At 42.0% G+C, this 18,539-nt stretch overlaps 2 protein-coding genes and 1 pseudogene across 2 annotated transcripts; 1 reads left to right on the forward strand and 2 right to left on the reverse strand.

The window, feature by feature from the left end:
* The first annotated feature begins 347 nt into the window (after nucleotides 1-347).
* LOC149110497 (uncharacterized protein KIAA1958-like) lies at nucleotides 348-2,204 on the forward strand (annotated as a pseudogene).
* A 530-nt stretch (nucleotides 2,205-2,734) lies between these two features.
* LOC110069694 (acid sphingomyelinase-like phosphodiesterase 3b) lies at nucleotides 2,735-10,312 on the reverse strand. The gene is made up of 7 exons (XM_020777227.2): nucleotides 9,555-10,312; nucleotides 8,702-8,921; nucleotides 8,009-8,250; nucleotides 7,733-7,896; nucleotides 6,670-6,850; nucleotides 4,003-4,130; nucleotides 2,735-3,221 (listed from the first exon to the last, which is right to left on the reverse strand). The coding sequence occupies exons 1-7, from the start codon at nucleotides 9,616-9,618 to the stop codon at nucleotides 2,793-2,795; spliced, it is 1,428 nt and encodes a 475-aa protein (XP_020632886.2). The 5' UTR covers nucleotides 9,619-10,312; the 3' UTR covers nucleotides 2,735-2,792.
* Nucleotides 10,313-10,445: 133 nt separating this feature from the next.
* On the reverse strand, nucleotides 10,446-16,647 carry LOC110069693 (uncharacterized). Its single transcript, XM_089292039.1, has 4 exons — nucleotides 16,529-16,647; nucleotides 15,289-15,471; nucleotides 14,603-14,689; nucleotides 10,446-14,304 (listed from the first exon to the last, which is right to left on the reverse strand). The coding sequence occupies exons 1-4, from the start codon at nucleotides 16,553-16,555 to the stop codon at nucleotides 11,713-11,715; spliced, it is 2,889 nt and encodes a 962-aa protein (XP_089148165.1). The 5' UTR covers nucleotides 16,556-16,647; the 3' UTR covers nucleotides 10,446-11,712.
* Nucleotides 16,648-18,539: the final 1,892 nt, after the last annotated feature.

Below are 18,539 nucleotides of genomic sequence, written 5' to 3' on the forward strand. Positions count from 1 at the left end.
TGTTTGATTCTTAACAGTAAGATTCTACTTAATGTGCTCCACAATACGAGCAAATCGGGTTCCAGACCTCCCCAATATTAAAGGCTTTTCTGGCCACCTTTTGCGTTCCATTTTGATATTTACTAATGGTGTCTCATATGTATGATCCAGCAAGCATATAAATATGTTAGTCCGAGTTTGTGGTCTCGTTTAACTTTTCTCGGGCTGAAAATCACTAACATATTGAAATCAAGTGTGTGTGGACTGGAAAAGAATATTTTTGTTACAGCCGTAGGTACGTTAAGATGGAGCTATCTTGCCCGCTCGGGATAAGGGCTTTGTCCCGCAAGGAAAATTCATCCGAGGCGAAAGCCAGTTTACCAAAATTTTCTTTCTTAGTTTTTCCCTGAAAAATCTTTTCCGTGACAGTTAAAGATTTCCTGTGGTTTGTGTATCGATGGAGCTGGAAAACGAGAAAACTGAATGCGTCAACGAGAAAGAAAACAAAGAAAACAAAAATGTTGACGAGTTTCATGAATTTATTTTGCAACAAAAACCGGCAAACACAAAACTAAAAACACAAAGTGACATGAAGGTATGGAAGCGGTTTTGTTTACAAGAAAACGAGAATAGGGAACTGTGTGACATACCTCAGGAAGAACTGAATTTGCTGTTGTGCAAATTTTTCAAAACCGCAAAGAAATTGGACGGCACGTGCACAGAGTACGAGCCTGTCAGTTTGACGTCCTTTCAACGTAGTCTCCAACACGCCTTGAACGAAAGAGGTTCAAATGTAAATATTATTGACGGAGACAACTTCAAACTCTCCAGAGAAGTGTTAAGTGCCAAGCGCCGTCAGCTTGTTGTGGAACATGGCAAGGGGAACAGACCACAAGCTGCCCGTGAGCTGACCGAGGCCGAGGAAGACAAGCTTTTCGAGTGTGGTGAATTTGGGACCTCCAATCCGACAGCCTTGCAGCGTACCTTGTGGTGGATAATTGCCCTTCACTTTGGGTTCAGAGCTCGAGACGAAAGCCGCCGATTAAAGTGGGGAGACGTCACTTTGGAGAAAGACCCAGAAACGGAGAATGAGATTCTTGTGTAGAGATATGAGCGAGGGTCCAAAACACGTCAAGGCCAAGACAAGCCATACAGTGTTCGTGCTTTCCACCCTACTGCGCAAGCAACCGGCAACGAGCGTTGCCCGGTTAAATTCTTCAAAGAATTTGCTCGCCGTCGTCCTTTGGAGATGAACAAGCCAGATTCCCCCTTTTACCTCGCAGTCAAACATCAGCGAAAACCAGATGGCGACGTGTGGTATATGCGAAGTCCGCTTGGTAAAAACGAAATCGGCAAATTTCTCCCCACCGCTGCGAAAAATGCTGGTTTACAGGGCAGAGTAACCAACCACTCGGTGAGAAAGACCTGCATTTCACGTCTCCTCGATGCAGACGTCCCAGATAATTTTGTGGCACAGTTAAGTGGCCATCGCAGTCTGAAAAGTCTCGACGCTTACAAATCGGCCTCGCATGAACATCAACGGCGAATGTCCCTTGCGCTGAGCCGCTCCAGCAGCAACCAGCTTTCTAGCATCTCCACTCGCACAGAAACCACAACTCGTCCCACCACTTCTGTTACCAGTGTTGAGTCTGCCACCTTTAATCCAGTCCAGATGGGATCGGGTTTTTTCTCAGGAGCAACGATTGGAAGCTTTAACAACTGTACTTTCAACATCCAGCTTACGTCGGGGCAGCTTTGCACCGCAGAGCCAAACGACAGTTCTTCGAAGCGCCCAAGGATCGGCGAAAGCGACGGCCAGATGAAATGAACTGTCTTGCTCTAATGGTTTAACATTCTTTGGAGCTTAAGTGCTGAAAATTTAAGCCATTTTAGACATTTTTGAGGTAAAAAAACCTTTTCGAATTTGCCTCGAGCGGTTTCGTACATTCGTTTATTCTGATTCAGCAGTTAGACATTTACTCGTCAAAAATGTAAACCAATCAAATGATTGTATTTCTGCATTCAGCCAATTAGGATAAAGGAGAACGCGCCATTGATTTTTGCATGTAACGGGCTTCCTTTTCAGTCCTTGAAAATAAACACGTACACGGATCATTTTTTGGTGTTTTATCCCATATAATAAATCCTTTATTGACCAAGCTTGTTCGGTCAAGATGGCTGGATATTGGCCTCGTTCTTTTTTTGCGTGTTTATGGACCTCGACTTCGTCTCGGTCCATAAAAACGCAAAAAAAAAGAACTTGGCCAATATCCAGCCATCTTGACCTCATGCTTGGTCAATAACCCATATATATTTTGGTCAAGTTGTAGATTTTTGCAACACAAAAGTTTGATTGTTTCCCGTTCGACGAAATAAAACGAAACTTCGATGAGAGATTTCGATGTTTGCTCTTTCCATTAGCTCTGATAGTTTTTCAGTATCTTTGCTGGCCTGCGAGGCAGACGTTTAAAGCAGAGGGAGAGGGGAAAACAAGACGCGAGAGGCGCGGAGTGGAGGGAGGGAGGGAGGGGGACGCCTACAAGGATGCCATTGTTTCCGTCATTCCATCTCTTAATTTAAAAGGATGCAAAACTAAATAAGCTGTGGAATGTCTGACTGTCAAAATGATCGCAGTTCCCCGTCGGGTTCCCCATTTTTTTTCCTCGCCTGCTTGCCGCGAGAAAATGGTAGAATATAAAGACAGTTTGCAACTGAAAAAGTTATTGGTCGCACTTGAAACAACAACAAAAAAAAATTAATAATAAAACGTCAATTATCTCTGAATTATTTCTCAATATGCAGAGAGTATATATTTAACAGAGCAAAATCCCGATAAACACCAGCCAAAACGTAACACTGAAGCAGAACTCGACGGAGCTTGAACCCGACGGAACACTGATACTGTATGAGGGCGTTACACTTGAAGTCGAGGAAACAGTGGACCTGCTTGAGCCCCGAAGACAAGCATCATACTGATCAAAATCAATTTCTGTCATGCCGCAAAGTTGACCAATTTTACATTCTTCCTCACATTGCTCGCCTCCAGCACTCACAGAGTTGAACAAGTAGTATTTGAGAAAGTTAGAGCTCCCTTGAGGCTTAAAAGTCTGCACCAAATTGTGAAGAGACTGCGGGCTCACATCTGGTATATTGAAGTCTTCAGTGGCTTTGTATTCTAATAGCCAATCGGGTTCGCCCATCAAGTTGGCTTGCGTCAGGTTCAAATAGTATTGCCAAACGTCCTGTTGAAAAGAAAAGATAAAAAAGCCCGGATAAGGATGAATATAGTCTGTCCACAGACCCTCTGTTTTGTCTTGAGTTCGTCGAGATCGCAAGCTTGACGAAATATTTTAAAACACGGCGCGTGGGATACACGCGCTTAAGTGCAAGGGGTAGCTTTTTTGCCCTCGCATCGCTCAAGCTCTCGAAGAAAAATACCTCGTAGCAAAAAAAAAAACGACTGTGGACGGACTGGGATGAATAGCGATGCTTTAAATCCTGCAGCTACGTTTGAGAATTCAAGCTTCCTTGGAGTTCGCTTCTTAGCAGCGTATTAAGGGTGCAGTCGAACAGGAAAGTTTTTCGGCAGATTTAACTTAAGCTCCATCCGTGCACCTGAAGGTCCGTCCATAAATTTATTCGCCTACAGTCCTGGCCAAAAGTCCCTGGGACACTTGACAAACTGACTACTGGTGACGCATTATTTTGAAGTGGGAAGTCATTATTTAATTTGCCGAACCCCCCTTCCCGCAAAACAATGGTGGAATACTGTGTCTACTTTGAATGAATCAACATCAACACAGTGTTGGGTGTGGGGAGGGGGAGGTGGACAGAAAGGCCATACATTGGTAAAAGTGCAGTGTCCTAAGACTTTTGACCAGGATTGTAGCCGTTCCTTCACCTCACTACTTGGACGGTCAGTTACTAAGTCATATATTCAGGCGGATCAGCTCCCTCATCAAAAATAATTCCACTTTTCTTATTAGCAAATTCGCCGTTTTAAAACGAAGATGACCTCCTTACCTTGACATATGTAGTGTTCCTGTCGTATTTATACAGACGGACACCAGGATTGTTGTAACCAACTGTCGGCAGTACTGTCTTCCAAGGCGTTACGGCTGGACAGAGGAAAAGAGAACTTCTTGGAACTCCTACGGAATAGGTACAAATCAAATATGTTAATCCTCGGACGTGCACGCTATCCCGAGGCCTGCTCTACAAGATTACAAATTTTCGATGGTACAAGTGATATCACATGACGTCATTAAGTCGGCCATATCGAATCCGCCATCTTGGACTTCGCTATTTTCTGAGAAAGTCGTAAAATAACGTGAATTGAGGGGAAATTATCAAAAAATGTACTAGAATGCAAAACGCTAGAAATTTGCAGGATGACAGAGTAAATCATCATTGGCATCGAACCCTCTTCCCCTCCTTGTATGGCGTCCACCCCACCCCCTCCCCTTCCCTCCTTGTATGTCAAAACTTTAAAATTGTTCTTTTGATAGTAACGGGCTGTCCCAGTTTCCAAGGGATGAAAATTTCCAACCGGGATGTTCACTCCAGCCCGGGTAACAAGGACGAAACCTTTTTCACAAAGTAGCTTCGCTTTCGCAACAGTAACGGCCAAAATGGCATAGTTTGTGCGCTGTATGTATTTTCACTTTAGAAGTAAGTGAATAAAGTTTAGTAGTAAAGTAAGAGTCAGCAAAGCTACAGTAGTCGCGAAGGATACAAATTTCTATGTCACCGTTTTGGTTTTGCTTTTGGTATTTCATCCGGTCCACCGGGCTGAAATTTCCCCTGAATGACATCACAATTTGTCCCGGTAACCGCGCCAGCCCAGTTAGCGAGCTCATATGAAGAGGCCCTTGAAATTGAAAGTTCAGTTGTTTTAAATGTTCTCATCAGATCCCTTTCAATCGTAACGTACACAAAGACAAGATGTGCCGATAAAGCGCAGTAATTCAGCATTACCGGCTTATATCTTGCGCTAAAAACGTGCGGGGAAAAATTCTCAATAATAAGAGTATTATCGAATAGCGCGAGAAGAATAGACCAGTAGCCTGTTCCAGGCTCTCGGTCAGTGGGGACGTCGTCGCTCGGCCGCTTTCTCAACCGTCCCCACTCAGTCCGGGCCAGGCCAATAGATAAGATGCTTTCCTCTAGCCGGCAGAAGTGTTTTTTTTTACAGATAACTGTTGTTTTTTTAATAAGAGAGAAGTTTAATACTATAAATATAATTTACAGACGTCTTCCTTTACGGCCCAAATCTTAATCTCGACCAGAAAAATAAGAAAATACGTCTTTTGCAGTTGAATAGCAATTGTTTATCTTCCAGCTGTTTCGGTAAATGGCTCAAAGAGAAACTATTGTTTACCCCCGAGTTTCTGCGGGTTTCCTGTGGAAGTAACCGGTTTTTCCACTTGCGCCATGAAACAAAGGGACAAAAATGGTGAATGAATTAGCGGGAAGAAATGCATACTCTTAAAATCACTTGCGTGTATATTGTTGAGACAATGGAAAGCTTCCAAAAACATAAGCAAGAAAATGAGTGAGTTTGTTTTAAATATTAAACATGAAATAGATTTACATAAAAGCTCCTTAGACTTACATTAGTTTTGTCTTCGGGTGTTTGAAATATAAAAAATCGCTTTTTTGCTTGTCGAAAAAAATATCTAAAGTGAATACTGTTCCTTCAAAACTACACTGATAAAACGCCGGATGCCCCAGGTTTACTAAAGCGTGAGGTACTGAAGCAGATGTAACACAAATGGATTTTCTTGTTATCAATAAAGAAAATCTTTAGAGAAGATAATCTCGTAAGCTAAATTGTCGGGTTATCTCGTAAAGATACGTAATCATTTATCTTAAGAACCTTTGTTGCCTAATTTATCGTTTAAAATTTCTGTTTTTATGAAAGAAAACCTTTGATTTAACAGTGGAAATACCACTTAGGGGGTATGTCAACATGATGGAAGCCCCGCTTTTAATACATCCTGGATCACTTTGGAAAGAGACTTCAAAGGGAAATATATTTCATATATCACGTTTTTCCTTATGTCGTTATGTTCATGCTGTTATGGTGCTATTATGTCACTATGTCGGAATGTTCACACTGCAAACATACCGACATAACGTCCATCTTATTTCGTTATGTCATTATGTCACTAGCGAGAACTGGGCTTAACACCTGCATCGACTGCATGATGATCTTCCTCCGCCCATCAAAGATTTAGTTGAAACAATTTTATCTTAGAAGTAATTTTAAAGCGACAACTTCCTTCTTAGCGCGGACCTTTGAAAATCCTCATTTTCTCCGACGTCTTTTACAGAGCTCAGTTTCGACTAACATAGCGCGAGAGAGTCAGAGCTCAGTTTCGATTAACATAGCGCGAGAGTGTCTCAACTGGGAGAATAAGGAAGGCTAGAGTCGTGCACTACGAGGGCGGTTCAATAAAGACCGACGATCGTTTTTTGTATGGTTCTCACTGCACTCGATGCTGAGGGCGATGGGCCCGGGAGTTCTCGCGGTACAATAACGAGTGAATACTTAATGTTATAACAATCAAATATCAAATGTATAACGCCAGAAAGTTTTCCCGGTTTAATATTCTCATAAATATTGTACCGGTCAGATGACATTCTGATTGGCTGATTTTATTTATTAGCCCTGTTATCATTTCCTACCTTTATTGTCGTAGAAAATTTTAAAGCTGTCACAGTGTTGATGTGCCAGAAAATGGCCAGTGATTACGTCAGCATGTTTGAGTACTACAGCAATGTAGTGCTTGTTAAACTGGGGGTAAAACCACTTCTTTCGTGGTGCTCTTTCAAAAGCGCCAGGGGGCACATGACCAATAATGAAGACCTGAAAAGTAAAACAGCAGATAAAACCAAAATAGACTCGAAAAAGTCAGAAAAAAAGATAAAAATAAAGATTCTCGGGGATTTGGCATGAAGTCTTTATAAAATCCAAAATTCCACTAAAACAGAATTTTTTTGATCATTAAAGAGTACTTTATATAAATGAACCTCATTGAATATAAGGTTGCGATAGAAAAGTCAAGTGACATATCGAACAATACCAAAATGTTCCGTGATAAATGTCAAGAAAAATCACTTTCGAAAAGTCACAAAGTTTGCTCACCATGGCTTGTAAGCTGTCGAAGCGAGACAAGTTCTTTCTCCTCCGCAGAGCGCAGAGGCTCAAAGATGATTTGGGAGCTGGAAGAATCGGCTAAGCGATGTTACTGCAGACGCATGGTCGCGCCTGCTTTCACCACGCACAGCAGATCTCTGTGACAAATGCCCTAACCGCCGCGAAGGAGAAAGAGACAAGTTTGAAGTAGGTGTGGGAAATTTACTCCTCATCCAGGCTAAAGAGGGTTAATTATCTTTTTTCCCAAAATACTGTGCTATTTGATTTTCCTCAGTCTACTTGTTGTTGGCATCCAGCCAGCTTGTTCGCTTAGGCAGCTCGATGATTAACTACTTAATAGCTCGATCTTAGGGCGTTGCACAGGAAGAGAGCGTGACCGAATGAGTTTGGGCAATTAAAACCAGGAGCCTTCTTCTTCGCTCAGGTCTCCCATCTTGTCTCTAGTTAAATTTTTTCGAACTCCACTTCTCGTAAACAGCGTCATTCTCCTTCAACTGACAACTGACAACTGACATAAATGGGTAGGCCAATTCAAGTTCATAAGCACATAAATCAAGACTACTACAACAGTTATTGCTAACTTGAACACACCTTTTCGTTAATACTACTTGCATTCGTCAGTATGTGATCTAACCATGCAAACTGGCCGGCAGGATCAGTAATGTTTCCTGTTAGCTTGTCGTTTGTGTAATAATAAACCGTGTTGAGACTGACGAGGCGTAAGCCAGGCTTAATAAGAACCGTGTAAAATCCGCCTGAAGAAAAGTAAACGTTTGAGGTGTTATATGATTATTTCAATTACTTTCATAGAAACAATCACTCATACAGAACAAATATGTTTAGCTAAGTCAATTTACTGGCATCTACCTTTTTTAAACGTATCCACAGCGTCTTGCGGAAGCCACCGACTCCATAAATCTCCAACAGCCGTGTAAATGTCATTCGGCTTTGGCGGCATCAGATGTTTGGGGTGGTAGTCATGGTTACCGAGGGCCGGATAAACCGTCGTATTTGGGAAGACTGTGTTTAGCAGGTCTGTCATATTCTTGACAGTTTCTATCACTTCCTCTGTGCTCAGTTCACTGTTTGGCACGTGAGGCATGTCATCGCTATAACGGCAAAGAGGGATTTGACAGTGATTTGCGAATGACAGTTTGTAAACTTTGTCTCAATATTTTTTATTAAAGATTAAATTATGCATGGATAAAGATTGAATTATTTTGCAAGAGAAATTTTTGTCCTCGCAGATCTCGCCAGCGAAAGTGCGGCTCCACGATTTCAGCGCAAGAAAAAACACTACAGGAGACCATGATCATGACAGCATATTGTATCATTTATTCGAGTGCATCCTAAATTAAGATATACTTTGACGGCTAAAAATTGATTGTGGCGTTTCGTCCTGAACACCCTTAGTGAGACAAAAATAGGTGATTTACACCGCTAAGCGAGACGACCGGCTTTTCATATAGGAGTGCCCCCCGAATCAATCGCTGGTCAAGAATGCACCCTTGTAGGATGCCTGTTCTCGTTCCCTACAGATCCCCTACATAAAAACCTTACCCGGTCCAAATAATGAAATCAGGATTGGGTTCGATGTCCTTCATGGCGAAGACTGACGAGTTAATGAGGCGCCAAGGTGAGTCGCACAAATAATTCCCCCATTTGCCAGTTCGGTTGGGCTTCTGGGTATCAGGCGTCTGTGAATTGCAGATCTTGTCTGGGTCAGTGGGGAACTGGTAAGTCTTGTCATAGTGAAAATCTGTCACCTGCCAGAAGCTTCCTATAAATGTAAACAAGGAGTCAATACGGGATTTTAACTATCCCAACACTGATATTGAAATAGAGCGCTTTACATTGTCCAAGTGTGACGTGACGCTTTTGAACCCTACTTGAGACGTGACTGGTGGACAGTGTTGTGTTACAGCGTATTATGTGCTATATTCTACGCGATTTGAGCACAATTTAAGGATGGTTTTGAAGTAGAACCTATTACATAGCACCCGCAACACGCTTTAGTCATATGAACAACTCCACTACTACTAAATCAAAAGCTTCAATAGCAATACTAATTAGATAGATGGTATGCATTTAAATCAGTATTTGAATTCTTCCGCGCTACTGCACCGTAAAGGAAGTTTGCATTTTTCGTCCAAGGAAATCTTAAAGTATTTTACTATTCATCAACGCATCGCATCGCATTTCGACTCGTCTTGCGAAATATTGCTCCAAGATTTTACTGCTACAGTTATAGCAGTCTGATGACCTTCACGTGGGAAGCACATCAAGACTAATCAAAATATCCTATTCGATGAATGTAGCCACACATCTGCTAGATAATAAAGCAAGTTACACGTACATGCACAAGTTGATCAGTCCTAGAATAAAAGAATTATCATATAATAGTAGTTTTTACCTTCCTCCAGAACTACGGGCTTCAACTGTAAGAAAAAGATCAGGAGGGCTGGAGCCTTTTTCATAATGATTTCGCTGAGTTACGCAGATAACTTCCGCGTGGTCAAATCAGCTTCTGCAGGTTGTTCGTGATGATGTTGTATTATCTGTGCGATAAATACCAACACTGGAAGTAATAGAAAACTTTAAAGGTGAGACATTAAATAAATATGGAGCAAACTCTGATCTGAGTCGACGAGTGTCTTCCTTCTTTTCCCAGAAAGGAAGGGATATGGATATCGTTTCGAAAGTTAAAATAAACACCCAATGATATTACGCAGTCACATCACGGACGTCACGCTACACTGCGTCAACAAGTCAGGGACAGGGTGACGGCTCTTTGACTTGTACGTTCAATTTGTGAAATAATAAACGAGTTTCTATTGTTTGTTTGTTTGTTTGTTTGTTTATATCTTATATTATGGGATGTATTTTCTTTACTTTTCTTGTTATGCATTGCCAGGGGGATAATTTCGTGGTGGGAAGGATGGGGCGGGGAATTCCTAGAAAAATTGGATAGAGTGTGCAGCCCGCTTCCCAAAACTGTAACCCTATTTAAGACTAAAATCTTCGACTTTTTAAAGACCTGACCCTTAAATCAATACCCTGTTTCAGACGGGCCTTATTAAGTACAAAAAAGTAGTTGCCAACTGCAGACCATTGTGAAGGGCTTTTGTTGATGGTCTTATCGATAATGAAGAATGAATTAGCTTGTTCTAAAAAACCATACCCAATTCAAGACTGGAATGAAAAACCATACCCTCTTTGAGACCACAATGGCCAAAATCGATACCCCTATTTCTGAATAAAACGGCTAATAAACCATATCCTTTGAGCCGCACAACATACAATATAAAACAACACAATACTTTATTTAGCCACTTCACGTCTAAGAGGTGTCAGGAGCATATCACATGGAGCTGTACAAACTCATATGGCCATATAAGGGAGTACTCCCGAGGGATAATTTCGCGCGCCAGCCTATCAATACTTGGCCGTACTTTTCATACCTCATTGCTGTTTAAGACATATCATACTAACGTCTGTGTATTCGCAATCGTCTGATCTTTTTTTTTTTTTTTTTTTTTTTTGCCATGAGCGACCCGTTCAGGCTGATATTGTCAAAAAGAGAAAGACTTCTTAGCACAAGCAGTCTGCTGAAAAGTTAAATGTTTACTAAGTATCTTATCAACCAAGCGCAAGGGCCGTAATGGAAGAATATCGGCCTGAGGCCTTGACAGTACCGTACCGAGCGCAAACATTTAAACAACTTTTTTTGAACCACAAAGTTACAAAGAGCAATGTTATCTCATGATTTCGAGTAAATTGTCTAAATTCTCCCTACCCTTTCCCTTTGGTGTGAAATTCTCAACTCCAATGACAAACACCGACGTGACACTTCTGCCGCTCGGGTACATCAACCTGTCAAATGCCTCGTGTACGTCCGTTGAGGACGCAGGAGTGGGGGTGGGGGGGGAGCGGCGGAAGACTCTTCATTTTACGTTTCCTGCTCTAGGCTCTCGGTCAGTAGTGACCACGATCGAAAAAGCGGGCGTCCGACGAGCGGGGCCTACTTGCTTCCTCAGACCTCGTTCGTCGTTCGCCCGCTTTTCCGATCGTCCGTACTAACCCATAGTCTGAAACAGGCTATTTTCTCTCCTCTTTCAGATATATTTTGCTGACTGTTTTATCTCGTGCAACGTGGCGTAGTTACAGGAGATATTCTGACGCAATCTAAGTCTCTTACTCATCGAATTGTTAGTTAGCCAAATGCAATGCATGCTAAGCTCTGAAAGAGTTCAAAATAATTCTTTAGCACCTGACTGAGGTTGTCGACAAGTGTCTTGATATCTGATATCAGCAGTCGAAAATCTTGTGTAAAAAAGTGTATGTGAATAATTTGTACTTAAATTCCGATTTCTGACATGCTATTGACATATTTTGTACAATAGAATAACTTACTTAACTGGAATGCGATCATAAGAAAGTGGACTTATCTACGTGACAAAGCGCGACAAAACTAATTGAGGTTTAACCCAATACGCATTAGGTCTGTTAGTTTTGTAGTGCCCTTATGGGATTAAAGTAAACAGTTTCATTAAAGCATACAGCAGCATTTCCTAGAACTGGCATTCTTGATCTTCAAGAAACTTAAAAGGATCTTGGCTTGAACCGCAGAGTGATGGTGCAGAACTGTTTGTTTCATAAAAAGAAGGAGTGTAAAAAGGTTTGCCTCCACCTCCTCCAGAATTATGCTGCTCCCATTGCTTACCAATGGCTGGCGCGTGAGAATCAGTTCTGACCGCCTGATGAATTGGAGGATACGGTGGATTGCTTCCGCTTGCACCTAGAGAGTTTCCTTCTACCAGACAACTGGCGGGCTGCTGGCCATTGATAGACGCAGTTGTCGTATCATTCACTGCTTGGTGAATTGGAGGATATGCTAGATTAACTCTGCTTCCATCTGAAGAAGGTTCTTCGATTTCTGGTCGTTGAGCAGTTTTTGCAAATGAACCGTCTTTGACCGCTTGGTGGATTGGAGGATATGCTGGATTAATACTCCCTTTACAAGGAGTATTTTCTAATTCTGGTTGCTGTCCAGAGTCTTGTGTGGACAAATCTTCTCTGACTGCCTGGTGAATAGGAGGATACGCTGGATTCTCTCCATTAGCACCTGACTGAGGTTCATGACCAGTGCCTTGTGTAGATGAATCCTCTCTGACTGCCAGGTGAATAGGATACGCTGGATTATTTCCTGACTGAGGCTGATGACCAGTGTCTTGGGTAGATGAATCTTCTTTGACTGCCTGGTGAATAGGGGGATACGCTGGACTATTTCCATTAGCACCTGACTGAGGCTGATGACCAGTGTCTTGGGTAGATGAATCTTCTTTGACTGCCTGGTGAATAGGGGGATACGCTGGATTATTTCCATTAGCACCTGACTGAGGCTGATGACCAGTGTCTTGGGTAGATGAATCTTCGTTGACTGCCTGGTGAATAGGGGGATATGCTGGATTCTCTCCACGAACACTTGACTGAGGCTGATGACCAGTGTCTTGTTCAGATGAATCTTCTCTGACCGCCTGGTGAATAGGAGGATACGCTGGATTATCTCCATTGGCACCTGTCTGAGGCTGATGACCAGTGTCTTGAGTGGGTAAATCTTCTCTAACTACTTGGTGAATAGGAGGGTACGCTGGATTGTTTGCAATTGCACCTGACTGAGGTTGATGACCGATGTCTTGTGCAGATGAATCTTCTCTAACTGCCTGGTGAATAGGAGGATACGCTGGATTGTTTCCATTGGCACCTGACTGAGGATGATGACCAGTGTCTTGTTCAGACGAATCTTCTCTAACTGCTTGGCGAATAGGAGGATACGCAGGATTGTTTACATTAGCACCTGACTGAGGTTGATGGCCGATGTCTTGTGTAGATGAATCTTCTCTGACTGCTTCGCGAATAGGAGGATACGCTGGATTGTTTGCATTAGCACCTGACTCAGGCTGATGACCAGTGTCTTGTGCAGATGAATTTTCTCTGACTGCTTGGCAAATAGGGGGATACGCTGGATTCTCTCCCCTAGCACCTGACTGAGGCTGATGATCAGTGTGTTGTGCAGATGAATCTTCTCGCACTGTTTGGCGAATAGGAGGATACGCTGGATTGTTTGCATTAGCACCTGACTGAGGCTGATGACCAGTGCCTTGTGCAGATGAATCTTCTCTGACTGTTTGTCGAATAGGAGGATACGCTGGATTCTCTCCCCTAGCACCTGACTGAGGCTGATGACCAGTGTCTTGTGCAGATGAATCTTCTCTCACTGTTTGTCGAATAGGAGGATAAGCTGGATTCTCTCCCCTAGCACCTGACTGAGGCTGATGACCAGTGTCTTGTGCAGATGAATCTTCTCTCACTGTTTGGCGAATAGGAGGATACGCTGGATTGTTTGCATTAGCACCTGACTCAGGCTGATGACTAGTGTCTTGTGCAGATGAATCTTCTCTGACTGCTTGGTGAATAGGAGGATACGCTGGATTGTTCCTATTAGCACCTGACTGAGAGTGATGGTCGATAACCTGCGTAGGTAAATCTTTACTGACTGCTTGGTGAATAGGAGGATACGCGGGGTTGTTCCCACCTGCTCCTGAAGAGTGGCAGTCAGGTTGGTGTTCTCTTACTGGTGTAGCTGGATCTTTTCTGGTTGCTTGATGTATAGGGGAATATGCTGGATTCCTGTCACTGTCACTGAATGAGTGTTCTACTGGTTCATGGCCAGAGGACGCAGCCGTTTCTCCATTGACTTCTTGGGTAGTTCGAATGGACGCTGAATTAGTTTCACTAGTACTTAAAGAATGTTCTTGAGGTTGACGGCCAACAGTGAGCGATGATAGTCCACCTCTATTGGGCAGTTGGTTTTGGAATGTTTCCGGTACAAATGAATTATTTCCACCTGAGTGAGGTATTATCTGGTCTACTTCTATCTTCTCAGTGGTAATTTCCTCCTGGCCAGCTGGCCTGCACACCAGCAGAACTCTCATCAACTGATTACCAAATCTACTAGCTTCGTTTCGTAGTTGTCTAATGTACTGCTGGCTGAATCCTAAATGGAATTCTCTTTCCTCGATGGTGGATGGCTGTAGGACCATTGAGTTACCTTGATACTTGGCGAACTTTAGTGCTAATGTCCCTGGTGTTGTATGGCCAACCTATGCCAAATAAAACGGTAGTTATGTCTACAGGGAGTGACGCTACCATTAATATAAGAGTAATATGCATATCTCGAATGCACAATTGTGCATCTGCCAAAACATTTTTCACGTGGATTGTTCATTATCTGCTTCATCCTCAGTTTCATTTTCTCAACAACCCCTGGTTCCCTTTGGTTTATTATTTCGAGTTTCTTTTTTCTACCTTAGCAACAAAACGTCGCAGTTTCCGAAAATCACTTTCAACTCGAGGCTAATCTCGGAAAGTCTGTAACAACACATCCTAATTAACGTTTACCTGATAAAACATTTCTCCAACTTCCAAGTGGTTCGATGGCACTATCAGGTGAACAATAATATTTCCATTCTTCACTAAAGGAAAGCCCTACAGAAGAGAGGATTCTGGGAGTCACAAAATTGGAGGAGATAACATTTGGTCTTTCGAGGGGCCTATTGGAGAACTAATTAAGACTTACTCTTACAAATGATGATGATGATGATGATGATGATGATGATGATTACAAATATTTTATCGCACTGGCCGATATTCAAAAGGACAAAGGAAACGGAATTGTACTTGACGGGACCCGAACTTACGTCTAGATGATGATTAGTGGGGTGTGTTGGTCACTACGCCATTGACACAACCGCGGTGGTCAATAATTGTCTTCACCTGGTGATATGACGTGGCATCCCTCAGCAACTTCTCCTTTTCCGAAGGGATTAAGCTAAAAGATCCTTGTTGCCATTCTTTTTTAAACGAGACGTGACTGCTCAATCTAAAAAATCTGGTAGACGCGTTGGGGACAATTGGAAAAATACACGGTAGATAACATATTTTGTTGTTCCTGAGAAATGTAGCAGAGATAGTTAAAGATCCCACGAAAGTAATATCGATCGTCCCATGCAGTCCATGCATGTTCTCCTGGGCCGCCAGCATAACCTCCAGACAGAATTATACTTTAACTCGCGAAAGTATTTTACCTGCTCTTTCAGTCTTTCCAGCAATGTAATAGTTGGCCGGAGAAAATTGTCATTGAATTCGTTCCGTGATCCACTACACCTTTGATACAGTAGTTCTCTCAGTCCTCGTTGAACCCAGTTGCTGCAAGGGTATCGGTCTTCATAAAGAACTGCCAGTGCACGTTGTGCCTTGAGGAGACAATCCTGAACAAAATACCGTCAAAAAGTTTAGATACCTTGTACCTCAATCAATACAACTTTGAAAATACGGGTTACTTGCTCCTGTAAGGATCACGAGAAAGGACACAATTCCACAAAGCACAAACCCAAGCCACTACCATAGCACAGAACTGCACGAGCAAGTACAATCCCTTCACCTGTATATCCGATCCATTCATATTACTAACCTCACAAGAAACATACGTACGAGCTGGGTTGGGTGTTTTGTGCTATCTAAGTCTGTGTCGTTAGGCTAACTATGAGAGCACATCCGAGTTACTCCGGGCTCGGCTGGCGAGACGCCAGTATCAGGGACCGATTTTTCCGAGAGGAAAACAAAAACTTGGCCAGGCTGAGGTTTTTTTTAATGATGGTCACGCGACAAATAATTAAATAATCTGACTCTATGAAACAGTGTGTCTGATCGAATATATTACGCTTAGCGATCACTGCAGTCTTTTGTACAGACATAACTAGATATAAAAGCCTCCTTGGGATGAATTTTGTACCATTCAATGTGAGGCTTTCGAAATCAACAAACCGTATTAAACACGATAGGACATGAAAAGCACACTTTCACTTTACATGTACTTCCGGTCTATGTCGCATTCATTCAGTGGGAATGAATAATAAATAACATGAAATCAGCAGCTGAGTTAGTCAACTCTTCCCTGATTTCTAATAAATGAACAAGCTTTCTGAGAAATAAGAGAACACTTTTTATATTGGCAGACCCATATAAACCTCGCCGATCCATGAAACAACACAAATATACAAATACGACAAATAGTCTGCCACGCTGACTGAACTACACGCTTCGCTGTACATGAACCCTCAAAGCGAATTCGTTGTAAATGAGGAGTCTACAGGGAAGAATTTAGTGGTCCTCCTCCCCTGTTATCGCGCAAATGCGATATATGAAACAGAAGATTCGATCTTTGGGGTTCTCTGTTGATCATGGGTTTGCAAACAGCATCGCTTTCCTTTAGTTGATTCGTGATACATTTCAAAATATTGAAACAGTCGATCACGTTTCTCTTACCTGTATTGCATCAGAGGGTGACGCCATCGACGAAATAAAGGCGGCCCTTTATTCTACACTTTCGATGTGAAATTTGTCTTATCTGTCGAAGACTGGCAATGTTTACAACAGCTCAGCGCATAATTATTTCTGGGAAAGACCGGATGACGCAATTACAACTTGTTAGAATACTGGACTGGACTACATTGTGGTGGACAAGTGAAGTGAAGATAGTTGTTGTTCTGCCAAGGCCATGGTAACTTTGAATACTTTTAAAGTGTTTTCCTTTACCTTGATATATTTAATGATGAAATTTAAAACAGACAACTGGGGTTAAATGATTTTTAAAGTCAGAACTGGAAAGCACTGATGAAACTAAGTGACACATTCTTAAATGATTCAAATTAAAATCATGGATTTGTATAGGTTGTCGTATAAATGTGATTGCGATTGAGGATTATACTACAGGCGATATTTGAAAATTCTCTCAAAATTGCAAGGGTCTTTGGGCAATTTGAGAGAATTTTCATGTATCACAAGAAGAGCGGCAAACCCTTAAATTAATTGCCCGAGCTTTACCTATACAAATCCTTGATTATACAACTTTAGAAGAAGACAAACGCGCCAATGTTAATTTGCAATGCGATAAAATAACGATACATACATACATACATACATACTTTATTTGCAACTCCCCAAAGGGGCTTTTCAGTTTTTACAGCGGCTACTCCGCCGAGTATGTCAGTTTCACCCTCGACGTTAGAGTGCAGAATAAACTACTGTTGGACAAAGTTATGTCTCTTCCTTGACGTCCGTAGTGAAGACCATTGAAGTAGATCCTCGTGTACCAGGAAATCGTGACGAATTTCCGTTCCCGCAGCCAAGCAGTGCTCGCCAAGAGTTAGATTCCCCCAGTTGTCAGTTCAAGTGTCCGTTCAGTCCGAAATTTACAGTGTTGCAGGAAAAACTTATCGTCACAGTAGCTTACCGAAAACAAAATGGGAAAGGAGTCTAAAATTAATTACAGCATTAAAGATTTAAAAATTTACAAAGTTTAAAATTTAATATTAAGAATTTACATTATTAACATTTAAAATATGTTTGATCAAGTGTCCCTTAAAAGCTTTCACAGAAGGTAAACTTTTCAAATCATCACTCAGCTCATTCCAGATTTTTGCTCCGCTATATGCAAATGATCTTTGTCCGGTAGCCAGTCGGCAACGTGGAATGTTTAAGTCATTACTCTGTCTGGTGTTTCTTGTAGCGATTTGAGATCGGAAAATGAATTATAAAATTGCCCCTGAATGATTTAACCTCAGCCAACAGCAAAAGGTATACTTATCTGTACCTACTTATCAGCCAAAAATCAAAAAGTCAAACTTGTGAAGTTCACAAAGGGGTAGCAAAAAAAATAACAACAAATTTGAACATTTTTCCAGCTACATTCCTAAGCCTTCTGGTTTACTTGCATTTATCTTGTCGAAAATGTTTGTGAATAGGTAAAGAACTATTAATCTCAGACGGGAGGCGCAGTGCGGTCTGGGGCGAGTCTAAGACGTTTCACTCTCACAGCTAAAAAGCATTATAAACCGGAAACTAGAAAATTATCTCAACAATAATTCTTAAATTGTTGGAAAGATAACCCAGGAATTTCCTTCCTCTCTCTTTACTGGCTAGAGGCGAGTTAAGCCGAGAGTTGTTGGGCTCTTAGATGGACTAGCATCCCATCCGGGGAGGTGTAGAAATACTGCTGTAGTCTGACGATGTCAAAGGAAAGAAGAGATGGGGCGTCGGACCCACGGGCCACTGGACTTGTACACATACTTGTTTACCTTCACCCACTCTTATCAGACCAACTAGCTGTCGTCCAAAATAGATAAAATAAATAAATGAAATAACATAAAAAAAAGCACGGCCCAGAATTGATTTCAAACGCACGACATTATGCCCGTGTAATGTCGTGATATAGCGCTTGCGACCTTTCAGAACTGTAATTACATGTACAAGAATCGAATGAAATAACGAATCTGAA

Source organism: Orbicella faveolata, unplaced genomic scaffold, assembly GCF_042242905.1.
Source record: "Orbicella faveolata isolate gen_17 unplaced genomic scaffold, um_ofav_v1 contig_24, whole genome shotgun sequence".
In the NCBI taxonomy this organism is placed as follows: domain Eukaryota; kingdom Metazoa; phylum Cnidaria; class Anthozoa; order Scleractinia; family Merulinidae; genus Orbicella; species Orbicella faveolata.

What these genes read in the sequence shown, in the direction of transcription:
- LOC110069693 (XM_089292039.1), bottom strand. Translation starts at nt 16,555, where the DNA reads ATGGCGTCACCCTCTGATGCAATACAG. An exon ending in CACCCTCTGATGCAATACAG is followed by an intron (nt 15,472 to 16,528) that starts GTAAGAGAAACG and finishes TATTTTGTTCAG; the next exon opens with GATTGTCTCCTCAAGGCACA. An exon ending in TTGGAGAAATGTTTTATCAG is followed by an intron (nt 14,305 to 14,602) that starts GTAAACGTTAAT and finishes TATTTGGCATAG; the next exon opens with GTTGGCCATACAACACCAGG.
- LOC110069694 (XM_020777227.2), bottom strand. Translation starts at nt 9,618, where the DNA reads ATGAAAAAGGCTCCAGCCCTCCTGATCTTTTTCTTACAGTTGAAGCCC. An exon ending in GCCCGTAGTTCTGGAGGAAG is followed by an intron (nt 8,922 to 9,554) that starts GTAAAAACTACT and finishes TTACATTTATAG; the next exon opens with GAAGCTTCTGGCAGGTGACA. An exon ending in CAAGTAGTATTAACGAAAAG is followed by an intron (nt 6,851 to 7,732) that starts GTGTGTTCAAGT and finishes TTTACTTTTCAG; the next exon opens with GTCTTCATTATTGGTCATGT.